Source organism: Hyperolius riggenbachi, chromosome 8 (assembly GCF_040937935.1).
Source record: "Hyperolius riggenbachi isolate aHypRig1 chromosome 8, aHypRig1.pri, whole genome shotgun sequence".
Classification (NCBI taxonomy): domain Eukaryota; kingdom Metazoa; phylum Chordata; class Amphibia; order Anura; family Hyperoliidae; genus Hyperolius; species Hyperolius riggenbachi.
This window is the reverse complement of record NC_090653.1, coordinates 291,468,360-291,494,399: the sequence shown is the minus strand read 5'-3', so window position 1 is coordinate 291,494,399 and position 26,040 is coordinate 291,468,360. Positions and strand designations below refer to the sequence as shown.

At 44.7% G+C, this 26,040-nt stretch overlaps 1 protein-coding gene across 2 annotated transcripts in view; it reads right to left on the bottom strand.

The window, feature by feature from the left end:
- OLFM1 (olfactomedin 1) overlaps positions 1-26,040 on the bottom strand; it is a 174,527-nt gene that overhangs the window by 45,387 nt on the left and 103,100 nt on the right. For both annotated transcript variants that reach the window (XM_068249147.1, XM_068249146.1), the window contains exon 4: positions 4,920-5,139. In XM_068249147.1, coding sequence (XP_068105248.1) covers positions 4,920-5,139 — 220 coding nt within the window. The remainder of the gene's footprint in view (positions 1-4,919; positions 5,140-26,040) is intronic.

Genomic DNA, 26,040 nt, shown 5'->3' with positions numbered 1-26,040 from the left:
GCAAATTTTTGCATGAAATTATTCTCAGACACAGACTGGATAATTCATGGCAGAAACAATCGTTTTAGGTGGTCTCGGCTGAGAATCCGGCGTGTATGGCATCCCCATGACATCATGTAGGCTACTTTCACATTAGTGTGTTACGGCAGACAGTATAATCGCATTGCTTATGCCATGCAATGAAAGTGCTATGGTACTGTTCACACTGGCACGTTAGTAGTGTTGTAGTGACGGATTCATTAGCAATAATGCGATGCATGCAGTGCAATACCGCTTGTGTTCAGCTGCAGTGAAGCATTTGTTCTATGTACTGTATGCTTCACTGTATGTGTGGCAAGGTAGGCCTTAAGTGCATTGTGACATCTCCCCTTGGCTGCGATCCTGTTTATCCACAGAATGCAACGCAACGCCGCAGTGTGAAAATAACCTTAGTGATCCTCAGCAGATTGGTACCGTGTTTCCCCCAAAAATAAGACACTGTCTTATATTAATTTTTGCTCCAAAAGATGTGCTAGGGCTTATTTTCAGGGGATGTCTTATTTTTGGAGGAAACACTGGTAGTTTTCCTATACATAATGTATATACTGCATGCCATGCTGAAACACAAGCAGCATGCACAGAGCTTGCGGTTGGCAGATATTGGCTCTCACTTACAAGAAACTGATACTGCTGATCATGTGGGTGAGAGTCTATTTCTTGCAGGCAGAGAACTCTGTCAGGCTCCCCAGAGCTATGATAGGATAAACTGTGTGTCCTGGGAAGAGGTGAAGTGCTGCTGATGCTTATCACCACAGATCAGGAGGGCTGGCTCCAACACAAACACACATTGCCTGACACATATACAGGACTGTAGAGCTCACATTATACTGCTGCTCTCCTGTCTCCAGGCTTTGTATTGGGAGCGTGACTTGCTGCTGTCATGTGGGCTGCTGCTAGGGCTTACATTCAGGGGATGTCTTGTATATCAAGCATGCTAGGAATTCCTGATAGGGTTTATTCTCAGGGGATGTCTTACTTTAGGGGAAACATGAGTAATTGATGGAGCAGCTTGTGTCTCCCCTGCTAAAGGACACCCCTACCTCATTAGCTGCCGGTCTTCACTACTCCTCCCCTCTCCATGTAACAGTACACGGTGCTTCTTGTTTAGCCAAGCAGCTTATCCGTACAGCGCTCCTTTACAGAACTGCCCCTCATGGTGGGTCATCAAAGCGGACCTAAACTCAGAACTTCCTCTCTGCTCTATAAGCCACAGCATAATAATCCTTTACAGAAAAACATTTTTGTTACAACTGATACAAATCCTGCAATAAATCTGCAGTGCGTCTACTTCCTGCTTTCATGGAAGCAGCCGTAGGGTTAACATCCTGTGTTTACCAATCCGCTGCTCTGACATAGTGATGGTCAAGTAGATGCAAATAACTCTGAGTTGATGCAAATATATGCAGCTTGAAAATGAACCAATGAAATTTTACCTCAGCAGGATTTGATTGGTTCATTTTCAAGATGCATAAATATGCATCAACTCAAAGTTATTTGCATCTACTTGACCATCACCACTCTGCCAGGGTAGAGGAGATTCCTAAGCTGACACAACTGGAAGAGTAAATGACACTTGTAATTAATTAGTCACAGATGAGGGGGAATTAGACTGGCTAAACTCTCTAATTATATACAGGGTGTATTTTTCTCTGTTTCCCTTCTGTCCTGTGCCAGAGTTCAGCTCCACTTTAAAGGATACCAGAGGCGAAATACCCAAAAGAAAGGTGCTCTTTTCTGCCTCTGCTTTCTACCTAAATGCCCCTCTGGCAGCCTCTTCCGGGGATCGGGCACTACTGTGCAGGCGCTGGCTGGGCTGCACGGGTCCTACAGCGCACGCATGTGGCTGGGGGCACTCTGCGCATGTGTATGACATCATCCTGTCACACGCAGAGCGCTCCTGGCCAAGCGTGCGTGCAGCTCAGCCAGCGCCTGCGCAGTATTGCCAGAAGAGGCTGCTGGAGGGGCATTGAGGTAGGGAGTGGGGGCTGAAAGGAGAACGAGGAGCGCTAGGCGTCAGGTCACAGTATATAACAAGGAAAAGAGCTGGCACAGCCACAGTTAATCTTTATCGCTTCCATGTAAAAATATGGCCAACGTTTCGGAGCCACATACGACCCCTTTATCAAGGCAATATTTGCTCGGAGGTAAAGAGCTGTCTGTCTGCTGCTGTACAAATGTTCCTGAAACAAGCATGCTGCTAATCTGTCAGATCTGACAATAATGTCACAAACACCTGATCTGCTGCATGCTTGTTCAGGGTCTATGGTTGAAAGCAGTAGAGGCAGAGGCTCCGCAGGGCTGCCAGGCAACTGGTATTGTTTAAAAGGAAATAAATGTTACCCCCCCCCCCATATCATTCTCACCTCGGGTTCACTTTAAGTTTACCATCCATAAAGGACTAGTAGGGTTGGTAAATGTATGTAGCTTGACAAGAGACCATCAATACTGATGAAGTTGCATTTGGTTTATATATAAATAGTTGGAGGTAGGAACAGACTGGGCAGAATCGCATATACATGTTCCATGGCACATAAAGGAAACCGCATAGCGATTCTGCCTAGTGTAGTCCTACTCTGAAACATTTGCATCAACTTAGAATAATTTACATCTCCTTGAACAACTCTATGAAGCACATCGCACACAAGAGGCAATCTGTGGCCTTTCATGTTGGCCTTGTGTTCACTTTAAAGAAATTATCTAATCCGGATTATTTCTAGTGGCCATGGCCTATTAGATGCTAATAAATCTCGTTTACTTGAAAATTTCATGCAATTTTTTTTTTGTGTAGCTGGGAAATGGACCAATCTAATGCACTTCCTGTTTGGCTCAATTCTAAACTGCATGAAATTTGCATAACATTTAATTGCAAACTGGAATTAGCATTTTACTGACTAGCTCCTCAAAACATACACACATCCAATCTTCATTAGCCAATTTTATCACTTCCATGTATTGTGAGAGCTTACCTATGCAATCTAGTGTGCAAACCTCATTGGACCTCATACTACATGGAGGAGGTGTTAAAATTGGCCAATCAAGATTGAATGTGTGTACCAGGCTGCATAGTACCCATTGGAGGGATTAACCGACTTCCTGCTGGGATAGGAAGTGAGGTAAATACTCGAATAAGGACACGGACATAAAAAAAAACCCTAAAACGCATTCTAAACTATTCTGACACCATCCAAAATGATATCTTATATATGCATTTTCACACCTAGAGCACAGGTGTAAAAACTCCAGTCCTTCGGGGCCATATCCATGCTAGAGTATAGGGTGGACTGAGAAATGTGTTGTATTCGATGAACCACAACTTTTTGCAATTCCGTCCCACCAATTAATTTGAGCTCTGCCAAAAATGTGTGAGGCCCTCGAAGAATGGAGTTTGACATTCTTGGCCTAGAGTTCCCCAGCCCTGTCCTCGAGGCCCACTAACCGTACATGTTTTGCAGAAAACCGCAATCACGCACAGGTGAGGTCATTAGCATCTCAGCAGAGCTGATCTCCTGTGGATTTCCACAAAACATGCTCCATTGGTGAGCCTTGAGGACAGAGTTGGGGAACACTGGACTCTAGAGGATTTAATAAGACCAGGAACAATAACATTTTTAGTAGGTGATTTGGCTGTCCTTCGTTTGCAGGAGAACATATTATCCATATAGTACGGCCCACACAAATACACCCCCTCCCCCCCCCCCCCCCCCCCCAAGAATTTGGCTTCAAATTCATCATCTTCCATCTCGGTAGCTCCAGGTTTGTGATCTCCACAGCTCTCCTTCCAGCTCGCTCTACATACCTACATCACATATCACAAAAGACCACCCTCCCCCTGCTGGATCTGGAAAAAGGAGGTCTGACAGTACCCCAAGGTGGGGCAGAGTCCAAGAAATAAAATGTAAATAGTGACACAATATGCTGATGAGCTCCACTTAGGAGGTAGAATTTGGGATTAGTAATAAATTGCAGTTTTTAGCGGATAATCCAATTAACCAGCAGCTGTGTAAATTATGCAGCGATCTGACAGCCCCAACTCAACTCCCCCCACCCCCGCCTTGATGTAGATAATTTACACATTGAGGGATTTTTTTTTTTCTCTCATTATTGATGGTGAGAAGATCTCACTCCTAGGGCCAAATACAATTCACGTTTTCTCCTGCGTTTTCTCCTAGGTGATAACTCAGCCTTGTCAATAAAATGCATTTTAAACCACCAATGAGCAAAAAAAAAAGTACTCAAAATAATTTTGATAGTATCTTTCACCTACTTTTAGTACTTTTTATATAGCAAAGTGCTGTAAAGTGTTTCTAAATTGAAGTTGAAAAATCATCTAGGAGAAAGTTAATTGCATGTGGCCCCTAGACCCAAATACGATTCACTTTTTCTTCTGAGCTTTCCCTTAGGTGATTTTTTTTTTCACACCTTGTCATAAAATGCCATCTACACCACCAGCAAGAAAATCTATAATAACATAATTTTGATAGTAGAGATGACTGGAGAAAAAGTGAATTGCATATGGGCCCAGAGTCCCTTTGAGGTGCATAAAACCCATCACACTCCATCTTTGACTTGAAATTCCACCACTTTGGGTAGAATGACCCTCTGACAGATAACACATATATAAATATATAATACATTCACAGATATGACTTCATATGTGCCCCATCCATCCTTTCTGGCTAACTAATCTAACGACTTGTCCACCACAATCCTGCAGATCTGCAACTTTCATAGAAAGTATAAGGCAGTCCTACTATCTGATCCTCCTTGCTGGTGTGCAGCTAAGGTTGTCTCTAAGCCTGCCGCCCGGCTAGCTACAGCTGTGTGTGTTTTTGGAAATGAAGGTAGCTGAATTGGTGCCACCATGATGTGTCTGGGCCTACCTAATTTTTGCATGCATGCACGGAGCCTCTCTTCAAGATTGGACACTCTGCTCTGCAGTTCCTCGTAGTCATAGGCGCCAATCTCCTCCTGAAGCTCGTTTAGAACTGACGTCAGATTCTGGACCTCCTCCTTAAACTGCAATACCAATTTGGCATCGGCTTTGTACTCTTCCAACACTGGTATCAGAGGCCTAAGTTCCTCCATTTTCGCTTTTATTGCCTGCAAGGTTAAAATAAGCTGGTTCAGTGCCATGCATGCAAAACTTGGCAACACCTTGACCTGCCTGAGGCCTGTACTGTGCCCACTCTACCCTTCCCTACCTGTTTGCCCTCAACAGTGACCTACCCTTCTGTACCTACTAGCCGTCAACAGTGACCTTGTGACCTTATCTGCCCTACTCTAAACAGTGACCTTGTGGCCTGTCCTGCTCTACCTGTCTGCCCTCAACAGTGACCTTGTGGCCTGTCCTGCTCTACCTGTCTGCCCTCAACAGTGACCTTGCTGTCCTATCCTTCCCAAAAAAACATAAAAAACCAGTTACACTGTGTGCGTTGCAAAAACATAAAATATCTTCCATACAACTTATTTGGGAAAGGCCTTTATTAATCATTTTTGTTCAAATGCAACATCTTATGGTGACATGCTTCTTAAAGTTTTTTGTTTTTGTTTTTTTAAAACACATACACAAAGGTTTGTCTTAATTTTTTCTTTTTCTTTAAATAAAAAATAGAATGCATTGACAAGGGTTAAAAATTGTTCATGAAATGCAGCTACATACGCATGCAAAGGAAGATTTGATCTCAACGTGTAGAAGGTTCCTTAGTGAGATAGCTCTAATTGGGAGAGTTAAAGTTTAACAAATAATAAATAAAGAATAAAAAAATTAAAAAAAAAAGGAAAAGTAGGGGGGAAAAAAAAACTCGGAGACAAATTAAAAAATTCTGATGCCAAAACTGCTGTGTGTCTCTCTCTCTCATGGTAACATAGGAGTAAACTGCCTCTTCAGTCACTGCAAGTTAAGTTAGCCCTGTAAGCAAGAAAATGAAACACTGTTGAAGGCTTTTTTGTACTAAACTGCTTTTTTTTTTTTAGAACAAATATTCTGCATTGAGAAAAAAACACTCAAAGGCTTATTTAATAAGGCACAGAGGAGCGTGACGGTTGTATTTCCAGCCAAGCTACTCATGTCAGCCAATCGGACACTGATGGTCATGTGTAGGAGAAGTCGTGTAGAAGCATGTGATCAGTTTGGTCAGGTGATAGATATGCAAGTCTCTGATTGGCTAGTCGTGATCATGTGCTAAAGCAGAATGTGATCACAGCAAATCAGAACTTTGCAAATCTGTCAGCTGGTCAGAGAAATCACATGGTTTCCCATGAGTTCTCCTAGACGTGACCCTCACTATCGCACCACATTTCATTGGTATGGACCGGAGACCATTCTAGGAAACGAGGTCGACCGATTGGCTCATGAGCAACTAAGAAACGCACATTATTCTTTGCCTTAGAAAATAAAGTCCGAACTCTTCTAGACTTACTAAGTATAGTAAAGGCACAATACAGATGTAAGGTCACTATAATAAATCATTCTTAGTACATTTCTTCATAACCAAAAGTAACAATAGAGTACATTGCATGCAACAGGAAAAACAGATGACATAAACTGCAATCATAAGGCATTTAATTCCAATCAGTATAACAAGACTAGGTTCAGTATGAAAACTGGGTCGTTTTGTGCATAATGTGGTTGTTGAATTTTATTATTACCTTTCTGAGGTTGGCATTCTCCCTGTAGGAATGGTTTTTGTGTTTTTGTTTTTGTTTAAACTGTATTTAGTGTTCTCAAAGTATTGACATTCTTTGGACAGTTTGGAACAGTATGGCAACTATTTATCTCCACTAGTCAGTTTTAAAAAATGTTTGTTTTTACTTTGCTGTTTCCTCTTTACAGCTTTGTTCATAAAGTTTTGCCAGTGAAGGATAAGGACAATAAGAGGTTCTACAGGCCATCTGACATGCAAAAGGGGAAGAAGGTAGTAGTGAACATTTGACCACGGCTGGAGGAGTTCAAAGAAGTTGTGGTTCTACACAGTATTTACATGGAAAAGTGAGAGACATATGTAGTTCTACAGGACATTTGACATGGATGGTGGAGTTCAGAGGCTGTGGTTCAACAGGATTTTTGACATGGAAAAGTGAGAAACATAGGTTCAATAGTTCTACGGACCATTTGACATGGATGGAAGAGTTTGAAGAGGTAGTAGACATTTCGACATGCAAAAGTGAAAATCATAAGTAGCTCTAAAGGCTGTTTACCACCAAAAAGTGAGGCAGGTAGTAATTCTATAGGTCATGTGACATGCAAAAGTAGGAAAGATAGCAGTTAGACTGGACATTTGACATGGAAACGTGAGAAGCACATGTGGTTCTACAGGCCGTTTGACATGGGTGGAAGACTTTGAAGAGGTAGCAGTTCTACAAGACTTTCGGACATGCAAAAGTAGGAAGCAAATATCATTCTACGGGACATTTTGACAAGGATGGAAGAGTTTTAAGAGGTTGTAGTTCTAATGAACATTTGGGCATGCAAAAGTAAGAAGCGATATAGTCCCATGGGTAATTTGACACAGATGGAAAAGTGAGAAGAGGTTGTAGTTCTACAGGACATTTTGACATGTGAAAGCAAAGGAGCGATTCTACAGGAAGACTGAACAAGACCTCAGAGGGAAATCTCAGTTCTGGTAAGTGGAATTGCCGATGGTTTGCATCTTGTCTCTATAAGATGTGCCGGTGATGATATCATCCTTAAGGGGGCATTTCTGACTCTTTACAACATTACATGATCGTAAAACTCATTTCAGAACATGCGTTTATGGTATAGCTAAGTCATCTGGTAGAGTTTGGTATGAAAATGCAAGTGGTGCTAAATACCTATAATCTGAAACCTACATTAGGTTTTTGAAAAGCTTGAAACCACTTTCACGCTTTGCCACTTTCTTTGCATTGTGTTACACTTTCTGCACTCGGGGTAACACAACAGCAATAAGTCTATGGGGCCTAGTACACTAACTGCATCACGTTGTGTCTAATTCGCTGCCGACTGGCCGCAAAGTCAATAGTGTGTTACTGTCAGACTTCCGGAGTGACCAAATTCATGTGCATCAATTAGTAATGCAAAACCTTAAATACGCTGGCGGTGCGCATGCTCGGAATGATGCAAATACCACAGGAATCCCAGTGACGTACTTTCTGACCAGCAGGGAGTACGCCACTGTGAGGGGCGGTGCTATGCATATGATCCTGTTGGCACACTGACGCATGATCATATGAATGTATTATTTTGGCATTGCAATGGTAGGCGGAGCTTCACACTGCAGCACTCTGGCCAGGTGTTGGCCTTAGGTATCTATGAATAAGCTAGGCAGTTTCCCTGCAGTAGGGGGCTGGGTTTGTACGACTATGCTCTTATACAAGCTCCTCAGGGGTGGGGTTGTTCAGCAGAGTACTGTGTAAATATTCAGAATGAAAAACGCAGGGAAATTGGGACAGTTGATTCTGAGAACAGAGAAAATCTGCTGGATAGGATCATGTATGATGCATCGCGTATGTACGAAAAGGGCGTCGGGAAAAAAGGGCGCGTGGTATAAACGTTAAATGGAAATATCGTTTATAGAAATATTGTGTAGAATTTCGTTTAGAAATAGTGTTTTAAGAATTTATAAATCACTAAATAATGTGTATGAGATCCGCAATTCTTAAAACGTTAATCTTCCCTGTTTGTAAAGTGAAACTTATATTTACGTTTATTAAAAACCCTCCCTGTACCTATCCCTAACCCCTAGACCCCCTGTTGGTGCCTAAACCTAAGACCCCCCTGTTGGTGCCTAAACCTAAGACCCCCCTGTTGGTGCCTAAACCTAAGACCCCCCAGTTGGTGCCTAGACCTAAGACCCCCGTGTTGGTGCCTAGACCTAAGACCCCCCTGTTGGTGCCTAAACCTAAGACCCCCCTGTTGGTGCCTAAACCTAAGACCCCCCTGGTGGTGCCTAAACCTAAGACCCCCTATGGATAATAATGTTTTACAGACATTAAGAAATAAAAAATGTAAATAAAAAAATGTAAATTATTTTTTTGGGTGGATAATAATGTTTTAGAAATAGTGATTTAGTATCTTCATAAACGTTATTCGTCACGGGCTCATTTTGTAAAGTTAAATCATCACAAACATAGTTATAAATCCTTAAAAATCTCCGGGCGCCGTTTGTTAAAACGTTAATCTCCGGCGCCTTTTTTTCCCTGTTCGGCGCCCATTAAACGATATTTATAATGGAAGTGAATGGGGCGCCCTTTTTGTCCACTTGTCTCATGCGCCCAAATCTACTGCTTCCTGATGCATCTGCTTTCTTGTACTCTGTGATTGTCACAGTTAAATTTACTCTAAACTATCAAATGAGGTCCTGCCCATCTTGCTTCGGTCTGTACCAACTTTCAGAGCAGTGGGGTATTTTTGTGTGTGAAGTGGGTGTGGCTTCAGTGGATATTTTGCAAAACAATGCATGCCATTATCAGCTGTCCCTCGCTGTCCTATTCCACCCATCTCTTCTGCTTTGTGATCATCATTGTTGACCTTTGCCATTATAGTCAACTACTCCATCGCTAAAGTCCAACATGCAAGTTAGTTTTGCTGTATTGTCATTCTGTATACTTTAAAGGAGAACTGTAGTGAGAGGTATATGGAAGCTGCCATATTGATTTCCTTTTAAGCAATTCCAGTTACATGGCAGCCCTGCTGAGCTATCTGCCTGCAGAATCACACCAGAAACAAGTATGCAGCTAATCTTGTCAGATCTGACAATAATGTCAGAAACACCTGATCTGCTGCATGCTTGTTCAGGGTCTATGGCTAAAAGTATTAGAGGTAGAGGATCAGCAGGATAGCCAGGCAACTGGTATTGCTTAAAAGGAAATCAATATGGCAGCCTACATATCCCTCTCACTACAGTTCTCCTTTAAGAAGCCAGTTGGGGTATGTGTTAGTAATGTCTTTACTAAATGATGACCGCGTCAAGCATGGCCTCAATCCCCCCCCCCCCCCCCTTTCCCAACAATCCCGAAAACCCAGCCTAATGACCACTTGTGGGGGAAAACCTTTTGAGGGAGTTTTCAAGTTCTCTAAAATAGGTAAGGTGAATTTGGAACTGTGAGAGAAAAAAATGGTGACTTGTCTACTCTGTACCAACTACGGGAACTACATTTTTAGGTGGAAAAAAAAGTTACTCTTGTTGTAACCCGGCTAAGTACAATTGGTGGACTGTCGATCACTTAACCGGCTGCTGATAAATTTACACTGCTACCGGTTAAACGATGAAGAATTTGAAGCTCTAATTATTGTACCCACCCCTAGATGCTGAGTAAGTCAAATTGGGGGACCCTAGACAAGGTAGCAGTTGTGACCCCCTTTTGCTTGTTGATGTGGGAGCGGGGTCTCAAAGAAGATGTCCACCAGGTGTCTGTATACAGGACCCCAGAAGTGAGAGGTCTATGGAGGCTGCCATATTTATTAAATAATACCATTTGCCTGGCTTTCCTGCTGATCTCTTTGGCTACAGTAGTGTCTAATGTGTATCGGTTAAAAGGAAATAATTATGGCAGCCTCCATATCACTCAGTTCTGGTGAGAGGGTTTGCTCAACCCCAATGGGCAACTGCTCCAGTTTTCGTTGTTGCTATGTTTATAAATCATCTGCTCCATGTGGATGTGCCCCCCCTCCCCCCCCATTAAAAGAAAATCTAATTGCAAGCGTAACCTTGCGCCAGAGCAGCTTGTACTGAGTGATTCTACGTGTTTAGGGCTGTAATTCTAGATGTGAAGCGTTATTTATGTGTCAGACCCGAGCCTGGTGACCCAGATCAACCCTGAACACCGCAGGTATCAGTGAAAGGCATTCTGAGCTGACAGCTCAGCGCTGAAGCAGATTCTAGAATATTCCTTCTAACGCCGCCTCCCTCCCAGAGGGAGCAATTAAAGCGGCAGAAAATGAGGACGGCTCCAAGGATGTCCTCCATGACTCTCTCATGGTTGACCTTGGCTGGTGGAACCTTCCTGAGCCGCCTCTAACGTACGCCGAGAGATGGAGAGCAGGTGAGCAGCTGCTCCGGCTGCGTTGATGATGGAGGCCGGCTGAGCCTCGGCCAATAAATAATGCAGGGGACAGGGCTGGGACACGTCGCGTGTCCTTGTCTCGTGTACAGGAAGGCAGCCTCCCTCGTGCAAGAAGAAAAATGACATAACAGCTGCACCAGCGTTCTTGTAATAAAGCATTGCTAAAAACGGACCTCTTCACTAGAACGCAGTCGCCATTTTTTTATTCTAGCCCTAAAATTAGCTAAATGGTTTTACATCCTGTCCACCACAGCAGCAAAAGGCTTTTAAATAAGATGTCTCAGGAATTACTTCTCCTTCCTCGTTTGTTTCTCGTTTTTTATTTTTAGTATAACCAAATACAGATAGTCCCCGACTTACGAACGCCCGACTTGCCAATACGAACGGCATGGCTTCTGTGTTTCCGTGGGAACAAGTCAAAACATTTTTTTAAATTGGACTTTGTAGTTTTTTTTTAAAAAAATCAAAAAAAAAATGTTTTATTATTCAAAGAAAAAAATGGCTTTTAAACTTGTATAAACAGGTACAGCGGGCAGAGATGACACAGGGGGACACTGGAGGCACAGGAGGGCACTGAGGAGGTACAGGGGGCAGATGTGACACAGAGGGGGACACTGGAGGCACAGGGGGGCACTGAGGAGGTACAGGGGGCAGATGTGACACAGAGGGGGACACTGGAGGCACAGGGGGGCACTGAGGAGGTACAGGGGGCAGAGATGACACAGAGGGGGACACTGGAGGCACAGGGAGGCACAGAGGAGGTACAGGGGGCAGAGACGGCACAGTGTTCCGACTTAAGAACAGATTCAGGTTAAGAACGAACCTACAGTCCCTAATGCTGGATACACACCATGCGTTTCCGCGTTCGTTGCGTCCGTCGATAGGCATCGATTCGATTATTTCCAACATGTCCGATTCATGTTTCGATGGATTGTTAGGTCGATTTGCCATACTTTACATGGCAATCGACCTAAAAATCATCGAAATGCGCTCGGAAATGATCAAATCGACGCGTATCGACGGACGCATTCGACGCGGAAACGCATGGTGTGTATCCAGCATTACTCTCTTTTGTTAACCGGGGACTACCTGTACAAAGGAGAAAAAAGGAAAATTTCAGCATCCCCAGGCACCATCCTTAACACTATATATATATATATATATATATATATATATATATATATATATATATCAATGTTAACTAGGAAACAATTTTGTGTTAGATAGATGGTTCGATAGATAATTTTCGTCATGTCTGATATTTTTTATTTGTTTTGCTGGTCGATTCCTCATAGAAGTGAATGGAAGTTGATAAGAAAAGATACGAGAATAGAGTGGGAAATCGACCACAAAAACTAATAGTGTGTACTTGGCATCATGGGCCCATATGCAATACATTTTTTCACCTGCGTTATCTCCTAGGAAATCATTTTCATCTTCTATTTTTATACAAAAATTTCAGCATTTTACAGTTGAAAAAGTACCCAAAAGTTGGTGAAAAAGTAATATCAAATTTTAAGTATTTTCTCGCTTGCTGGTGGCTCAAAAGACATTTTATGACAAGTTGTGAAAATCTCTCCAAGGAGAAAACTCCGGAGAAAAAGTGAATTGCATACGGGCCAAGGTGTGCATGGAAACGATTCTTACAGGTCGTTCATTGGTACTACTGTAGCTGGTCACAATCAGCCTTCACAAGGAGCTAAATTGACACGATCACGTGATCAAGACCAGCCAATCAGAGGTACGAACTGATCACTTGAGCAACGGATAAGGTTTCTTCCAAGAGAATTTCTCTTGCAAGAGGAGTTCAAGGAGAGTTGGTCATTGAATACGAACTAGTGGCACAGAGGCTGCTAAGGATGGCATGAGTGATAGGACTGATGATGTGATTACAGCAGGTGGAGCCTCCCGCTTAGCACTTCCTGTACTGTCCTCGCCACAGTGGGATACCTCAGTTAATGACATCATGGAAGTCAACACGCGTAATAAACTACTTAAAGAGACACTGAAGCGGAAAAAAAAATATGATATAATGAATTGGTTGTGTAGTATGAATAATTACTAGAAGATTAGCAGCAAAGAAAATATTCTCATACTTTTATTTTCAGGTATATAGTGTTTTTTCTAACATTGCATCATTCTATAATATGTGCAGATTACACAACACTCAGCATTCAAAATGATTCTTTCAGAGCAGTCTGTGAACTAATGACCTCTCATCTGGCAGAGAAAAAGTAAACAGTTTAATAACAGTTGAGATAATAAAAGTCAGAAGACAGCCCTCTCCAGGACTTTGAAAGGTGTTTGCATAGAGATAACAACTGGACTTTCTTAAATCTTCCTGTACTGGAAACAACTAGACTGATGTATCTGATCTTAATGTTTTATTTCTTAGCTGTGCTACACATACATATCATAATATCATCATTTTTTTTCGCTTCAGTGTCTCTTTAAATCTTTAGTAGTATTGTAGTACTCCTTAAAGTGAATGTTTGTTGTGGATCTCTGGTTTCTCAGGCTTAGAAGGTTCCATCCCTCCTGTCAACTTCCTATTCGCAGAGAGGTTAGATGCTCCGCCCCCTACTTGTGTCTATAGATGTAACTGACCGGTCAAAGAAACTATGGCCTAGTACCGCAGCTTCCCTGATATGGAATTACTCTCCTGACACTGAGTTATCAAGGGCTAAATACACCCAATAATCACTGGTCTTGTCTTGCTGTAGCCTAGCAGCTATTGGATAGACTCTTCTCCAGACACCCTCACAAGCTATGTGTCTGTGTATGCTGCATCATCCCATAGTCTATATCACAAGTGTTAAACTCTACTCTTCGTGGGCCATGTCCATGCCAGTGATTAGGAAGGAATGAGAAATGTGTACAACTAGATGGACCCACCTTTCCTGATTCAGTCCCATCTAATTTGAGCTGTGCCAAAAATGTGTGAGAACTTCAGCCCTTGAAGAGACTCTGTAACAAAATTGTGAGTCGTATTTCTTCTATCATATAAGTTCCTATGCCTGTTCTAATGTGCTTTGGCTTACTGCAGCCTTTCCTAGTTGCACAGTGGCTGTATTATCTCTGTTATATGATCTAATCGTCTCTCCTCTGTCGGGCTGAGGCAGTCAGGCTGGAATGTACTGTGCTGCTTGTGATTGGATAGAAGCTATACACACCCTCTCCAGGCCCCCTGCACACTCTGTATGACTCACACACTGAGCTACTCTCAGCCTATCAATTGCTATGTCTTTTGTTTGTAAACACTGCATAAATAATTGCAGCAGGGAGTGGCAGAAACAGCACAGAGGGGCCCAGGAGAACATTATGAATAGAATGGTATGCTTTTTATTGTAAGAATTTTACAGTACAGATTCTCTTTAATGTGAACACAAGGTGAGAGGAATATGGAGGCTGCCATATTGATTTCCTGTTAAACAATACCAGTTGCCTGGCAGCCCTGCTGATCTATTTGGCTGCAGTAGTGTCTGAATAACACCTGAAACAAGCATGCAGCTAATCTTGTCAGATCTGGCAGTGTCAGAAACACCTGATCTGCTGCATGCTTGTTCAGGGGCTATGGCTAAAAGTATTAGAGGCAGAGAATCAGCAGGATAGCCAGGTAACTGGTATTGCTTAAAAAGAAATAAATATGGCAGCCTCCATATACTTCTCACTTCGGGTTCACTTTAAAGGATACATCCGAGGAGTATAAAAAAAAATCCACTTACCTGGGGCTTCCTCCAGCCCCTAGCAGCCATCCTGTGGCCCAGGGTCCCCTCCGGTACCAGAGGTCTACTTGCGTTCTAGCATGCGTCTCACGTAATCGCGCTGACGTCATCTGGACTGTACCGCGCAGGTGCAGTAGCTCTGCATCTGCGTATTACAGTCCGGATGACGTCAGTGCAACTCAGGGAGCAGCATGCTGAAGCGCAGGAGAAGCCGACCTGGAAGCCGACCTGCTTCTCCACCGGAGGGGACTGGGAGCCACCGGAGCTGCGGCAAGGGCACAGGATGGCTGCCCAGGGGCTGGAGGAAGCCCCAGGTAAGTGGATTTTTTTTATTTTTATACTCCTCGGACCTTCCCTTTTTATGATGTCATGAAGAAAGATTTTCTATGGATTCAGATGTGCATTGCTGACATCCTAAACACTAATTGCCTGCCAGTCATGTTGGTCCTTTTACTTCAGTGCTTTGAATCCTTTGATTAAAACAAGCAAACAACCACTGGAGTCACAACACTTTAACCGCATATATTTTTTTCTGTCTCAGTAATTCCGAAAAAAAAAAGTAGAAGCAAAGGATTAGCATAAGTAGGAAATGAGAATCTCTTTTACGAGGTTGGTGTTGGAAGCCTCCTAAAGGGATCTTTGCCCAGGTTTTCTTCGGAAAAGAGAAATATAAAGGCTCAATTACTGACTTCTTCATGAGGATGCCACAGATATACAAAAAAGATCCAGATACAGTGGCGTACCTAGGGCATTTGGCACCCGGTGCTGGGTATTGAAAGACCCCCCCCCCCCCCCCAAAAAAAAAAAAAAAAATGGGCGTGACCACAACCTGCGGCGTGCTTCGTGGCAAAAATTGGCGTGGTCATGACCGGATGAGGGCGGAGCTAACTGTAATTTAAAATATTAGCTAGTATAGTTGCCCCAGTATAGCTAGTAGTTTCCCCCAGAATAGCTGCCCCCAGTGTAGCTAGTATAGTTGCCCCCAATGAAGTTAGTATAGTTGCCCCCAGTATAGCTAGTTTAGTTGCCCCCAGTATATAGCTAGTATAGTTGCCCCAGTATAGCTAGTATAGTTGCCCCCAGTATAGCTGGTATAGTTGCCCCCAGTATAGCTGGTATAGTTGCCCCCAGTATAGCTGGTATAGCTGCCCCCAGTATAGCTAGTATAGTTGCCCCCAGTATAGCTGGTATAGTTGCCCTCAGTATAGCTGCCCCCAGTATAGCTAGTATAGCTGCCCCCAGTATAGCTGCCCCCAGTATAGCTGGTATAGTTGCCCCCAGTATAGCTGGTATAGTTGCCCCCAGTATAGCTAGTAGAGCTGCCCCCAGTATAGCTAGTAGAGCTGCCCCCAGTATAGCTGCCCCCCAGTATAGCTAGTTTAGTTGCCCCCAGTATAGCTGCCCCCAGTATAGCTAGTATAGCTGCCCCCAGTATAGCTGCCCCCAGTATAGTTGCCCCCAGTATAGCTGGTATAGTTGCCCCCAGTATAGCTGGTATAGTTGCCCCCAGTATAGCTGGTATAGCTGCCCCCAGTATAGCTGGTATAGCTGCCCCCAGTATAGCTGGTATAGTTGCCCCCAGTATAGCTGGTATAGCTGCCCCCAGTATAGCTGGTATAGTTGCCCCCAGTATAGCTGGTATAGTTGCCCCCCAGTATAGCTAGTATAGTTGCCCCCAGTATAGCTAGTATAGTTGCCCCCAGTATAGCTAGTATAGTTGCCCCCCAGTATAGATGCCCCCAGTATAGCTAGAATAGTTGCCCCCAGTATAGCTGGTATAGTTGCCCCCAGTATAGATGTCCCTGGAGGGGGGAAGCAGCGCTAGAAGGAGGGGCAGTGGGGGCAGCGGTGGGGAGGGGGGAAATATCCCCCCCTCCCTCACCTGGGACCCCTCCTTCTGCCTCTCTCCCCCTCCATTCAGCGTGGCAAGTGCGCGCGGGCTCGGCGGCGGGGGCACATGCGCAGAATTACTCACCACGTCCACGTTCCAAGCGCCGGCAGCGTCATGTCGTCACAGATCTCCGCCTTCAATGAAGGCGGAGATCTGTGACGACATGACGCTGCCGGCGCTTGGAACGCGGAAGTGGTGAGTAATTCTCCGCACATCTCCCCGCCGTCAAGCCCGCACTTGCCACGCTGAATGGAGGGGGAGAGAGGCAGAAGGAGGGGTCCCAGGTGAGGGAGGGGGGGATATTTCCCCCCTCCCCACCGCTGCCCCCACTGCCCCTCCTAGCGCTGCTTCCCCCTCCTGCTCTGTGCTGTGGGGGTCGTGGCGACACCCCCCTGGGTGTCTGTCACCCGGTGCGCCCCGACCCCCTGCGCACTACAGTAGGAACGCCACTGTCCAGATAAAATGTGCCGACACTGCTGCTGGCTGCATACTTGTGTTACTCAGACAGTACTGAAGTCTAAATCCACAGTGATTGCCATGTCTAGGAAAAGTCATGGAGAAGCATGTGCTCAGTCTGGTCAGGTGATAGATATGTAAGTCTCTGATTAGTGATGGTCATGTCTAGGAGAAGTCATGGAGAAGCATGTGATCAGTGTGGTCAGGTGATAGATATGCAAGTCTCTGATTAGTGATGGTCATGTCTAGGAGAAGTCATGGAGAAGCATGTGCTCAGTCTGGTCAGGTGATAGATATGTAAGCCTCTGATTAGTGATGGTCATGTCTAGGAGAAGTCATGGAGAAGCAGGTGATCAGTCTGGTCAGGTGATAGATATGTAAGTCTCTGATTAGTGAGGGCCATGTCTAGGAGAAGTCATGGAGAAGCAGGTGATCAGTCTGGTCAGGTGATAGATATGTAAGCCTCTGATTGGCTAGCTGTGATCATGTGCTAAAGCAGGATGTGATCAGAGCAAATCAGAGCTTTGCAAATCTATCAGCTGATCAAACAAAACCACATGCTTTTCCATGAGTTCTCCTAGACATGACCATCGCTAAAAAACAGCAGGATTTCCTCTTCAAGTTTTCCTTAATTAGAATTTCCAAAAACAAGGAGTGACTGCCCCCAGGAACTAAAATCCAGAGATCTCGTATCACATTCTAGAACCGCAGAATATAGTATTGAAGAAATAATTATAAGATATGTAAACCACACCCCCCCCCCCCAAAAAAAAAAGGAATTTAGTCTGTGCTTTTATAATACTTTTGTTCATAACGATCAGCTTTATGGCTCAGATGTATCTGCATACAATATCCACCATAGATAATCCGCTAAATGGAGAATCAGATTCTTGCAGTGAGGGAAAGTATTTAACCCCTTGCTAATTTTGTTTGTTGGCCCTCTGACCACAAACACTGGCAATCCAGCGCAGGAGACTTGAATGTAGCCAGCGCCACCGTAGACGGTAATAAGAATTACATCTATAGCGACGCACAGTGAGTAACTTTGGCGCCGTCAGAGCGAGCTGAAGTTACTTTTAAAACACTGTAATTCGCCAGCAATAGCTGGAAGCTGAATTACATTATTCCCCCACTATCCACGTGGACCTGGAGGGGGAATAGTAAGTAACGCTGCTGGGAACTTGTGCAGCAGCAGGATCAGCCGTATACCGGCTATATCTTGCGCCCAAGTCTCCCAGCACCGAATCCTCTCGTCCGCCTCTGACCAAGAAATGACCAGTCTATAATTTATTTTTTTTGTAGGTTTACTGTAGCTGTAAAAGACAGAATAACAACAAAAGATTTTTCAAAAACCAAGCGCCCCAAAGTCAGAGCTTGATGTTCATTGTTATGAAGGAAATAAGTATTTGACGTTCTATCAAAAAGATGACTTGGTGGCAAAATCCTTGTTGGTGATCACAGAGGTCATGGGTTTCTTGTAGTTGGCCACCAGTTTGCACATATCTCAGGAGGGACTTCGTTTGCCCCACTCCTCTTTTCAGATCCTCTCCTGGCGATAGTCCTGTAGCCCAGTCCAGCCTTGTGCAGGTCTTCACTCTTGTCCCCGATGTCCTTGGATAGCTCCTCAGCTAGTCTGGAATAGGATTGCTTCTGTGTACCGGTGTCTTTTATACAGTTCCTGTAACAAGCTGGGATTAGGAGCTCTCCCTTACAGAGGCTGCTCCTCGTCTCAGCTCATTATCTGTATACAGTGAAGACTGAAGACACCTGGGAGCCTGAAATCTTACTGCTTGATTAGGGGATCAAATACTTATTTCACTCATTACAATGCACACCAAGCACTGACTTTGGGGCACTGAGGGGTTCTTTTGTAGTTATTCTATCTCTCACAGCTAGAATATACTATCCAGTGTAGTTATAGACTGGTCATTTATGGATCAGAAGGCAAATAAGCAAAACTGGCAGGGGGTCAAATACTACTTTCCCTCACTCCCTCACGCAGAACAGATTCTACTGGTCTACACGGACAACTTGGGATCACTTATCTCAAAATGCCGGATCTCAGCCAGGTAATAATGCATTGGCCTACTAAGTGCTATAGAATATAATGCATCACAGTATTAAAATTCTGCATGGCAATATTTATATTTTTCTTGTGAACCTGTGAAATCCAAATCCCTATTTTTTTTTATAATGTTGGCCCTGACCATCTGCGTCTCGCTGGCAGAGAAAGGAGAGTGTTAATTCCGCTGCTGTACTGCAGGCACTTTATGCACCGGCACATGGGAACTCTATACAAATGACATTTCATCTTTTATTACTATACGGAGTGAGCTTAATTGTCATTCCGCTGTGCAGCCTTGCAGGCAGAGCAGGAACTGATGACTCTCCCTGGAATGTGTATTTCATGGAACCGCGATGGGGTCTACATTCGCCCCATTCAATGCCATGGCGGCTTCCTGAGGGAGTTTCATTCTCCGTTTATCCGCAATGCTCAAACTAAACTTCCAGCAAGATTTTTAAATAACGGTGAGGTTGAGTGTTTCAGAAGCACTAAGGATCTTTTTAAGTACCACTTTTTACATTTCAGCGTCTGCTTTGTGTGGCTGCCAACACCGTTTTAGTGGGACTGGGTGCTGGGAATGATCCAGTGATGTTGGTTAGTGACTTTTACCATAGAAATAGTCATGGAAACTGGAAGACTCAGGAGCCCTGTAAGTGGAGTGTTTTATACCCCGGTCGCTTATGTCACAGAAGGGTATGCATGGGAGGGTTAAACCAGCTGTTAATCTGGGTAGAGCTGCACCCAAAGCAATTAGCCGATAAAGCAGGTCACGTGTAGCTGTAATTCAGGTGCCGGCGATCGCCAGACCCTGAATTACGTGCCCCACCCCCCAATGTTGGTATGACTTGGAGGGAGAATAGTATTTTACGCGCCCGGAAATTTCAGCAGCAGCAGGGTTAGACATCATTTGGCTCACCCTGCGCCCAACTGGCTGGCGGCGCACTAATACGTACGCATTATCTGACCTGCCCTAACAACAATTTTATAGTTAATTTCATTATTTTGTTGATATATAGACAACACAGAACATTTATATCGTACTTTTCTCTTGGCGGATGCAAAGCTCCAGAGCTGCAGCAACTAGGTTCAGTAGCAATGTTAGAGAGTCTTGCCCAAGGTTTCTTTACTGAGTAGGTGCTGGCTTACTGAACTGAATAGGAAGAGCTGAGATTTGAACCCTGGTCTCCTGTGTCTCAAGAAAATTGGCCACTACAACTGCATAGAGCCCGTACCTCCGAACAACACACCTGCAGCAGATCCCACTACCCAAAGCTCGGACTCGCGCGTATGACAACTGTCGCACTAAGCCAGCACCCACACTATAATAAATGTTACAGTAATTAAACGTATATTATTCTTGGGGGAGCGTGGAAGCCAGTGTTTAAGCACAGCAGAGCACACAAACAAAGAATTTGGCCTTCACCACTATGAGTACTGCCGGTCCTTTGTGTTGGTTGGTTGAGACTACTGGTTAGTTGAGTTCTGGATAACCGGGACTCTACTGTATATGGAATTTTGAGTTTGGTCCAATAACTGCTTTTAATATTTAGTTCAAGTTCATCAGTTTGGTGTCTGTCACTCTGAATTTCCCTTAACCTTCGCTCAATTGTAGCGACCCACTCATGGGTAGAGCTGGGATGTGAACGGATGTAAGGCTGAGTGTAAACTAAAGTCAAAGGTTCAAGTTCACTTTTACTTTGCTGACCTCAATATATTGCATCTGGAATTCAAGTTGGAAAAGTCTACACCACAATTAAACCTCTTTTTTTGGGTCCATGTGTGGGGGCAGTGCCGGCAATAGCCCTAGCAGCCCTGTGAGCCCTGACCTATCAAACCTCTTAGAGACAGGAAGTCTCTCAAACATGGTGATCAGGTCAGAACAGCCCTGCCACCATGTGTGTTTGTATTCATTTGTTGTTTCTAGAAGACCAGGAGGGGTGACGCCCTTATCTCCGGTGAACTGGGCCAGGAGGGATGACGCCCTTATCTTTGGGGAACTGGGCCAGGAGAGGTAGCACCCTTATCTCCGGTAATCTGGGCCAGGAGGGGTGACGACGCCCTTCTAATCGGTGAACTGGACCAGGAGGGGTGACGCCCTTTTCTTTGGTGAACTGGGTCGGGAGGGGTGATGCCCTTATCTCTGGTGAAATGTGCCAGGAGGGGGGACGCCCTTATCTTTTGTGAACTGGGCCAGGAGGGGCGACTCCCTTATCTTTGCTGAACTGGGCCAGGAGGGGGAACGTCCTTATCTTTGGTGAACTGGGCCAGGAGGGGTGACGCCCTTATCTCCGGTGAACTGGGCCAGGAGGGGTGACACCCTTATCTTTGGTGAACTGCCAGGAGAGGTAACACCCTTACCTCCGGTGAACTGGGCCAGGAGGGGTGACACCCTTATCTTTAGTGAACTGGGCCAGAAGGGGTGACCCCCTTATCTTTGAACTGGGCCAGGAGTGGTGACGCCCTTATCTCCGGTGAACTGTGCCAGGAGGGGTGACACCCTTATCTTTGGTGATCTGGGCCAGGAGGGGTGACGCCCTTATCTATGATGAACTGGGCCAGAATTCCTCTCCGCACAGGAAGAAGGCATGTGTCACAGCTCGATGTGTGGCATAAAATATCCGGGATCTCTGCAGAGATATGAATCACTTTGGGGATTTATGCTCTTCTTCGGGAATTTATGTAAATGTAACCTTAAGATAATAGAGGAAAAGCTGTAATGAAATGCCTAAGGGGCATCTGCTCAAAACATAAAAACCCAGAACAGAATTCATTCTCTGCATTTTTAAGTAATTACATTGAAAGATAAAATATGGGTTTCTCAGATCTTAAAGTTCACTGACAAATTTTAAGCAATTATTTCAAATACTTTAAAAAAAGGGGGGGGCGGTATGGGGACGCCACTAAAGGGGAGCAGCTCTTGCAACTGTGGGGGGGCCCAGAGCTGTGGGGGGCCCAGAGCTGTGGGGAGGGGGGTATGGGGACGCCACTAAAGGGGAGCAGCTCTTGCAACTGTGGGGGGCCCAGAGCTGTGGGGGGCCCAGAGCTGTGGGGGGGGGGGGGGGTATGGGGACGCCACTAAAGGGGAGCAGCTCTTGCAACTGCGGGGGGCCCAGAGCTGTGGGGGGCCCGACTACTACTCCACTCCCTCTGATAAATGGGTCCATCCTTCACATCAGGTGGTTTTGTGGCTATACATGTTACGGGTGTCGATCCTGATGGCCACACTTGTTGTATGACCCTTGTGAGATGGGCCCCCAGGCTGTGAGGGTCCCCAGAGGGAGGTAAGGAAAGGGTGTGACCACTGGGGGGCCCTATGAAAGTTTTGCTGGGGGCCCCCTTGATTTGTAGTTGAACCACCGGGTGGTATTTCGATTTTATATAATGGAGGCAGCAATGTCGATCACATTCATCAATGCTATTTGAGCGCAACGGATTTCATGGAATTTTGATCTTTGTGTCACAATTTCATAATTTCGAGTTTAAAGTTGATATTTAGAATTTACAAAATCTTGATGCGTAAATTCCAAAAGTTACTTGAAATAATTTTCTTGTGCACAGGGGCGTAGCAATAGACCCTGCAAGGGATGCAGGTGCAGGGGGGCCCACCCAAGTTTTCAGTGGAAGGAGGGGGGCGCAGTGCAGAAGAGGGGGTAGTGGGCACACAGCGGCGGGGAGGGGGGCCCTAACTCTTCCCCCCCCCCCCCCCCCCTTTCAGCGCTCCCAGCTATCCTCCTTTAGAAATGATGGCAGGGGGCGGGGACAGCAGGCAGGGAACTCACCTCTGACTTCTGCGTTCCGGGCAGTGACGGAGCTCTGCGTGCCTACTGTCTTCTATGTCTTCAATGCCACTGACTCTACTTCCTGTCAGCGGCATTGGAGACATACAAGACGCAGGCACGCAGAGGGGTGGGGGGGGGGGGGGGGGGCGAGCCATGCAAAGTTTTGCAGGAGGGCACAGTGATTTCTAGTTACGCCACTGCTTGTGAATATGCTTTCAATGGCAAAAAAGGTCTATAGAGCATGCATGAGGAACAACACAGCAAAAACACTATGCAAAAGAAGCAAAAAAACAAACAAAAACAAATTAAAGCAAAATTGTAAATTATTGTGAACATATTTTCACAAATTTGCACTAACTATATAATTAATCATTAATTTATTGGCAATAAATTACAATTTTGCGTTTTCACAATACAAACTGTAACATTTGTTTTGCATTCCATGGATTCAGAATGCAACAATTACGACCAGTGGCGTACCAATAGTGGTTGCAGAGGTTGCAACCGCATCGGGGCCCTTGGGCGAGAGGGGCCCCGTAGGACCCTCCCTCAACAGCAGTATTAGCTTTATTGGTCCTGTGCTTGTAAAAATCACTTCTATAGATGCTTTGAATGGTAGTAATTATTAATAAACTGTTCCCCACCCCCTTCTCTGCACCTCTGACACTGTAATTGTCCTTGGCAGGTTTTGGTGCGTCAATCAATTGTTGGGGGGGCCCAATGTAAAACTTGCACTGGGGCCCAGAGCACCTCAGCTACGCCACTGATTATGACCATACCTAAACGCTACTCAATTATAGTTTCCTGTAGCACTTTCCCATGTGGCCATTGTTATTGTTACTACATGTGTGGCGTGGAAGAGGAATACAGGTCCTCTTTGTCTTTTTTTTATGAACTTGGCAGATTAACTCTCCGCTTTTATGAGTGGGCGAGAAATGGAATAAACTGGAAACGTGACCTCATTCTGGTTAGTTTAACACAGTCCTACGGTGACATTGTGTCCCAGGATTATAGGAAATGGTAGCTCGTTAGAAGAATTGCGAGGGTTATGCTTGGGTTCAGCGTGGGCATTGGGGATCTGGATTAAGATTTCCTAAACAGCCGGGTTTTGGCTATGTGTTGTTTGACAGTATATAGGCACTGTTCCTCCAATCACAACCGGTCACTTGATCATTAAATCGTTTTCCCAATGCCAAAAGATTGGTCGACCAGACAGATTTTAGAGGGAGTAAACTGACACCAATGCAGTTAAAATCTGACAGAACTAACAGGTTTAGGACTAGTCCATCTCCTCATGGGAGATTCTCGGGGTTTACATTGTTTTCAAAAGCATTTCCTGAACGGCAGTTTAAAGGCCTAAATAGTAAGTTGCTAGCCTCCCTACTGACTTGCACATTATTTTGGCAGTTAGAGTTAGTAATTTTCGTTCAGGAAATGCTTTTGAAAAGAGAGAAAACTTGGAGAGTCGCCCATTAGGAGATGGACTAGTCCATAACATGTCGGTTCTGTCAGATTTTAACTGCTTACTAAAAAAAAAAAATAAAAAAAAAAATTGTCTTGAATGTTTTCATAACTTAATGTTCTCAATCTCTGTCTCCTGTACCTCTAGTACTTTTAGCCATACATTGGCAGCCTCCCTATCCCTCTCACTTCAGGTGTCCTTTAAAAATGTATACATACAAATAAAAACAGTCACTCCACAGTGTACCTAATGAAAACTGGCAGCCAAGAGTGTCAATGGATTAGGCTAAGTGCTCAAACGATGGCCTGGTTCACACTGTCTTATGAACGTTCCCTGAAATGGGAAAAAACCAATAGGATCCAAGCAATAGGTGCCATTTACATCAGTCCATTCTGACAAGTAGAACGCAACTTTGTGCCCTGCAAGACTTTTCCGGTAGGGCCGGATAAAGCAGACGCCGACTGATTCAGGGCTAGCCGATGAGAAAGGACTGTGTCCAATCTTACTAGGCTGCTCACCGCGTATGTTTTGGCAACTACTCCCCTGATGCCGTTCATTCTCGTCCTCTGCCGCCTCCGGGATCCTCTGCATGGAAGAAATGCCGGTATACAGATCTGAGATTCCCATCAGAAGCATTGGGCTACACTTGGTTTGCAATAGACCAATGGGAATCGTCCGTCCCTGCGTTCACTGAGTGGTGGACCAATGAGAATCCTTCCAGGTGCTCAGACGGTTCACATTGGTCTCTTGTGAACCAATTGTAGCCTGATGCTTCTGATAGGGCTTTGGGATCTGTATATCAGCTAGCGGTGGTGGAGGAGCGCAAACATGATGGTGGCATTTAGGGACGCTTATTCAGATTCCGTGTAAACAAAATGTCCGCATTTCCAATCCAAAAATTGTATTTCTGCGGAAATACTGCCTTACTCTGTAATTTTTAGCACAATCACAGAACTTGGAAGCATTAGACTGATCAAAGAATGCAGAGTCAACTTGGAAAGTATTTGGCCAATCGAACGCAAAAATGACCAAAAACGACTCATCGCAAAATGGAAATCTGTGGAATTGGTAATTGGCGGAAATCGGAATTTCTGCAGAATCGGAACTCTGCATTTCCGACTATCTCTAACGGCAGGTACCAAGCTACCAAGCTGGTGGTGACGCGAAAACTGAACAGAAAGACTGGAGGTGTCAGTGGTTAAGACAATTTTATCGTGAACGTGTAAGAAGCCCATCCTACTGGTCGTAGAAGGAAGAGAAAGTTTGACCAAATGCAGGAAAAATTTTCTCTGCACACCACAAAGTTTGGGTGTAGACGAAGCCCAATCGAAAAGCAATAAAAACTATCACAAAATTCATAGAGACCTATCTGGGAAGGAGAAGATCTTTTAGAACTAATGGTGGTTTGGAGAGGTGTTGCCCTGTTCATCTCAGAATGTTGGAAGATGTACAAGAAGGATCCACAAGCCCACAAATCTTGGCTGCTGTACTATGACGAGAACCTGTCTGGCCCGGGGGACTTTGTGCTGGAAATATCTCACAAGCTTATGGTGATAGTGAACACTTGTTGTTGCGTCTGA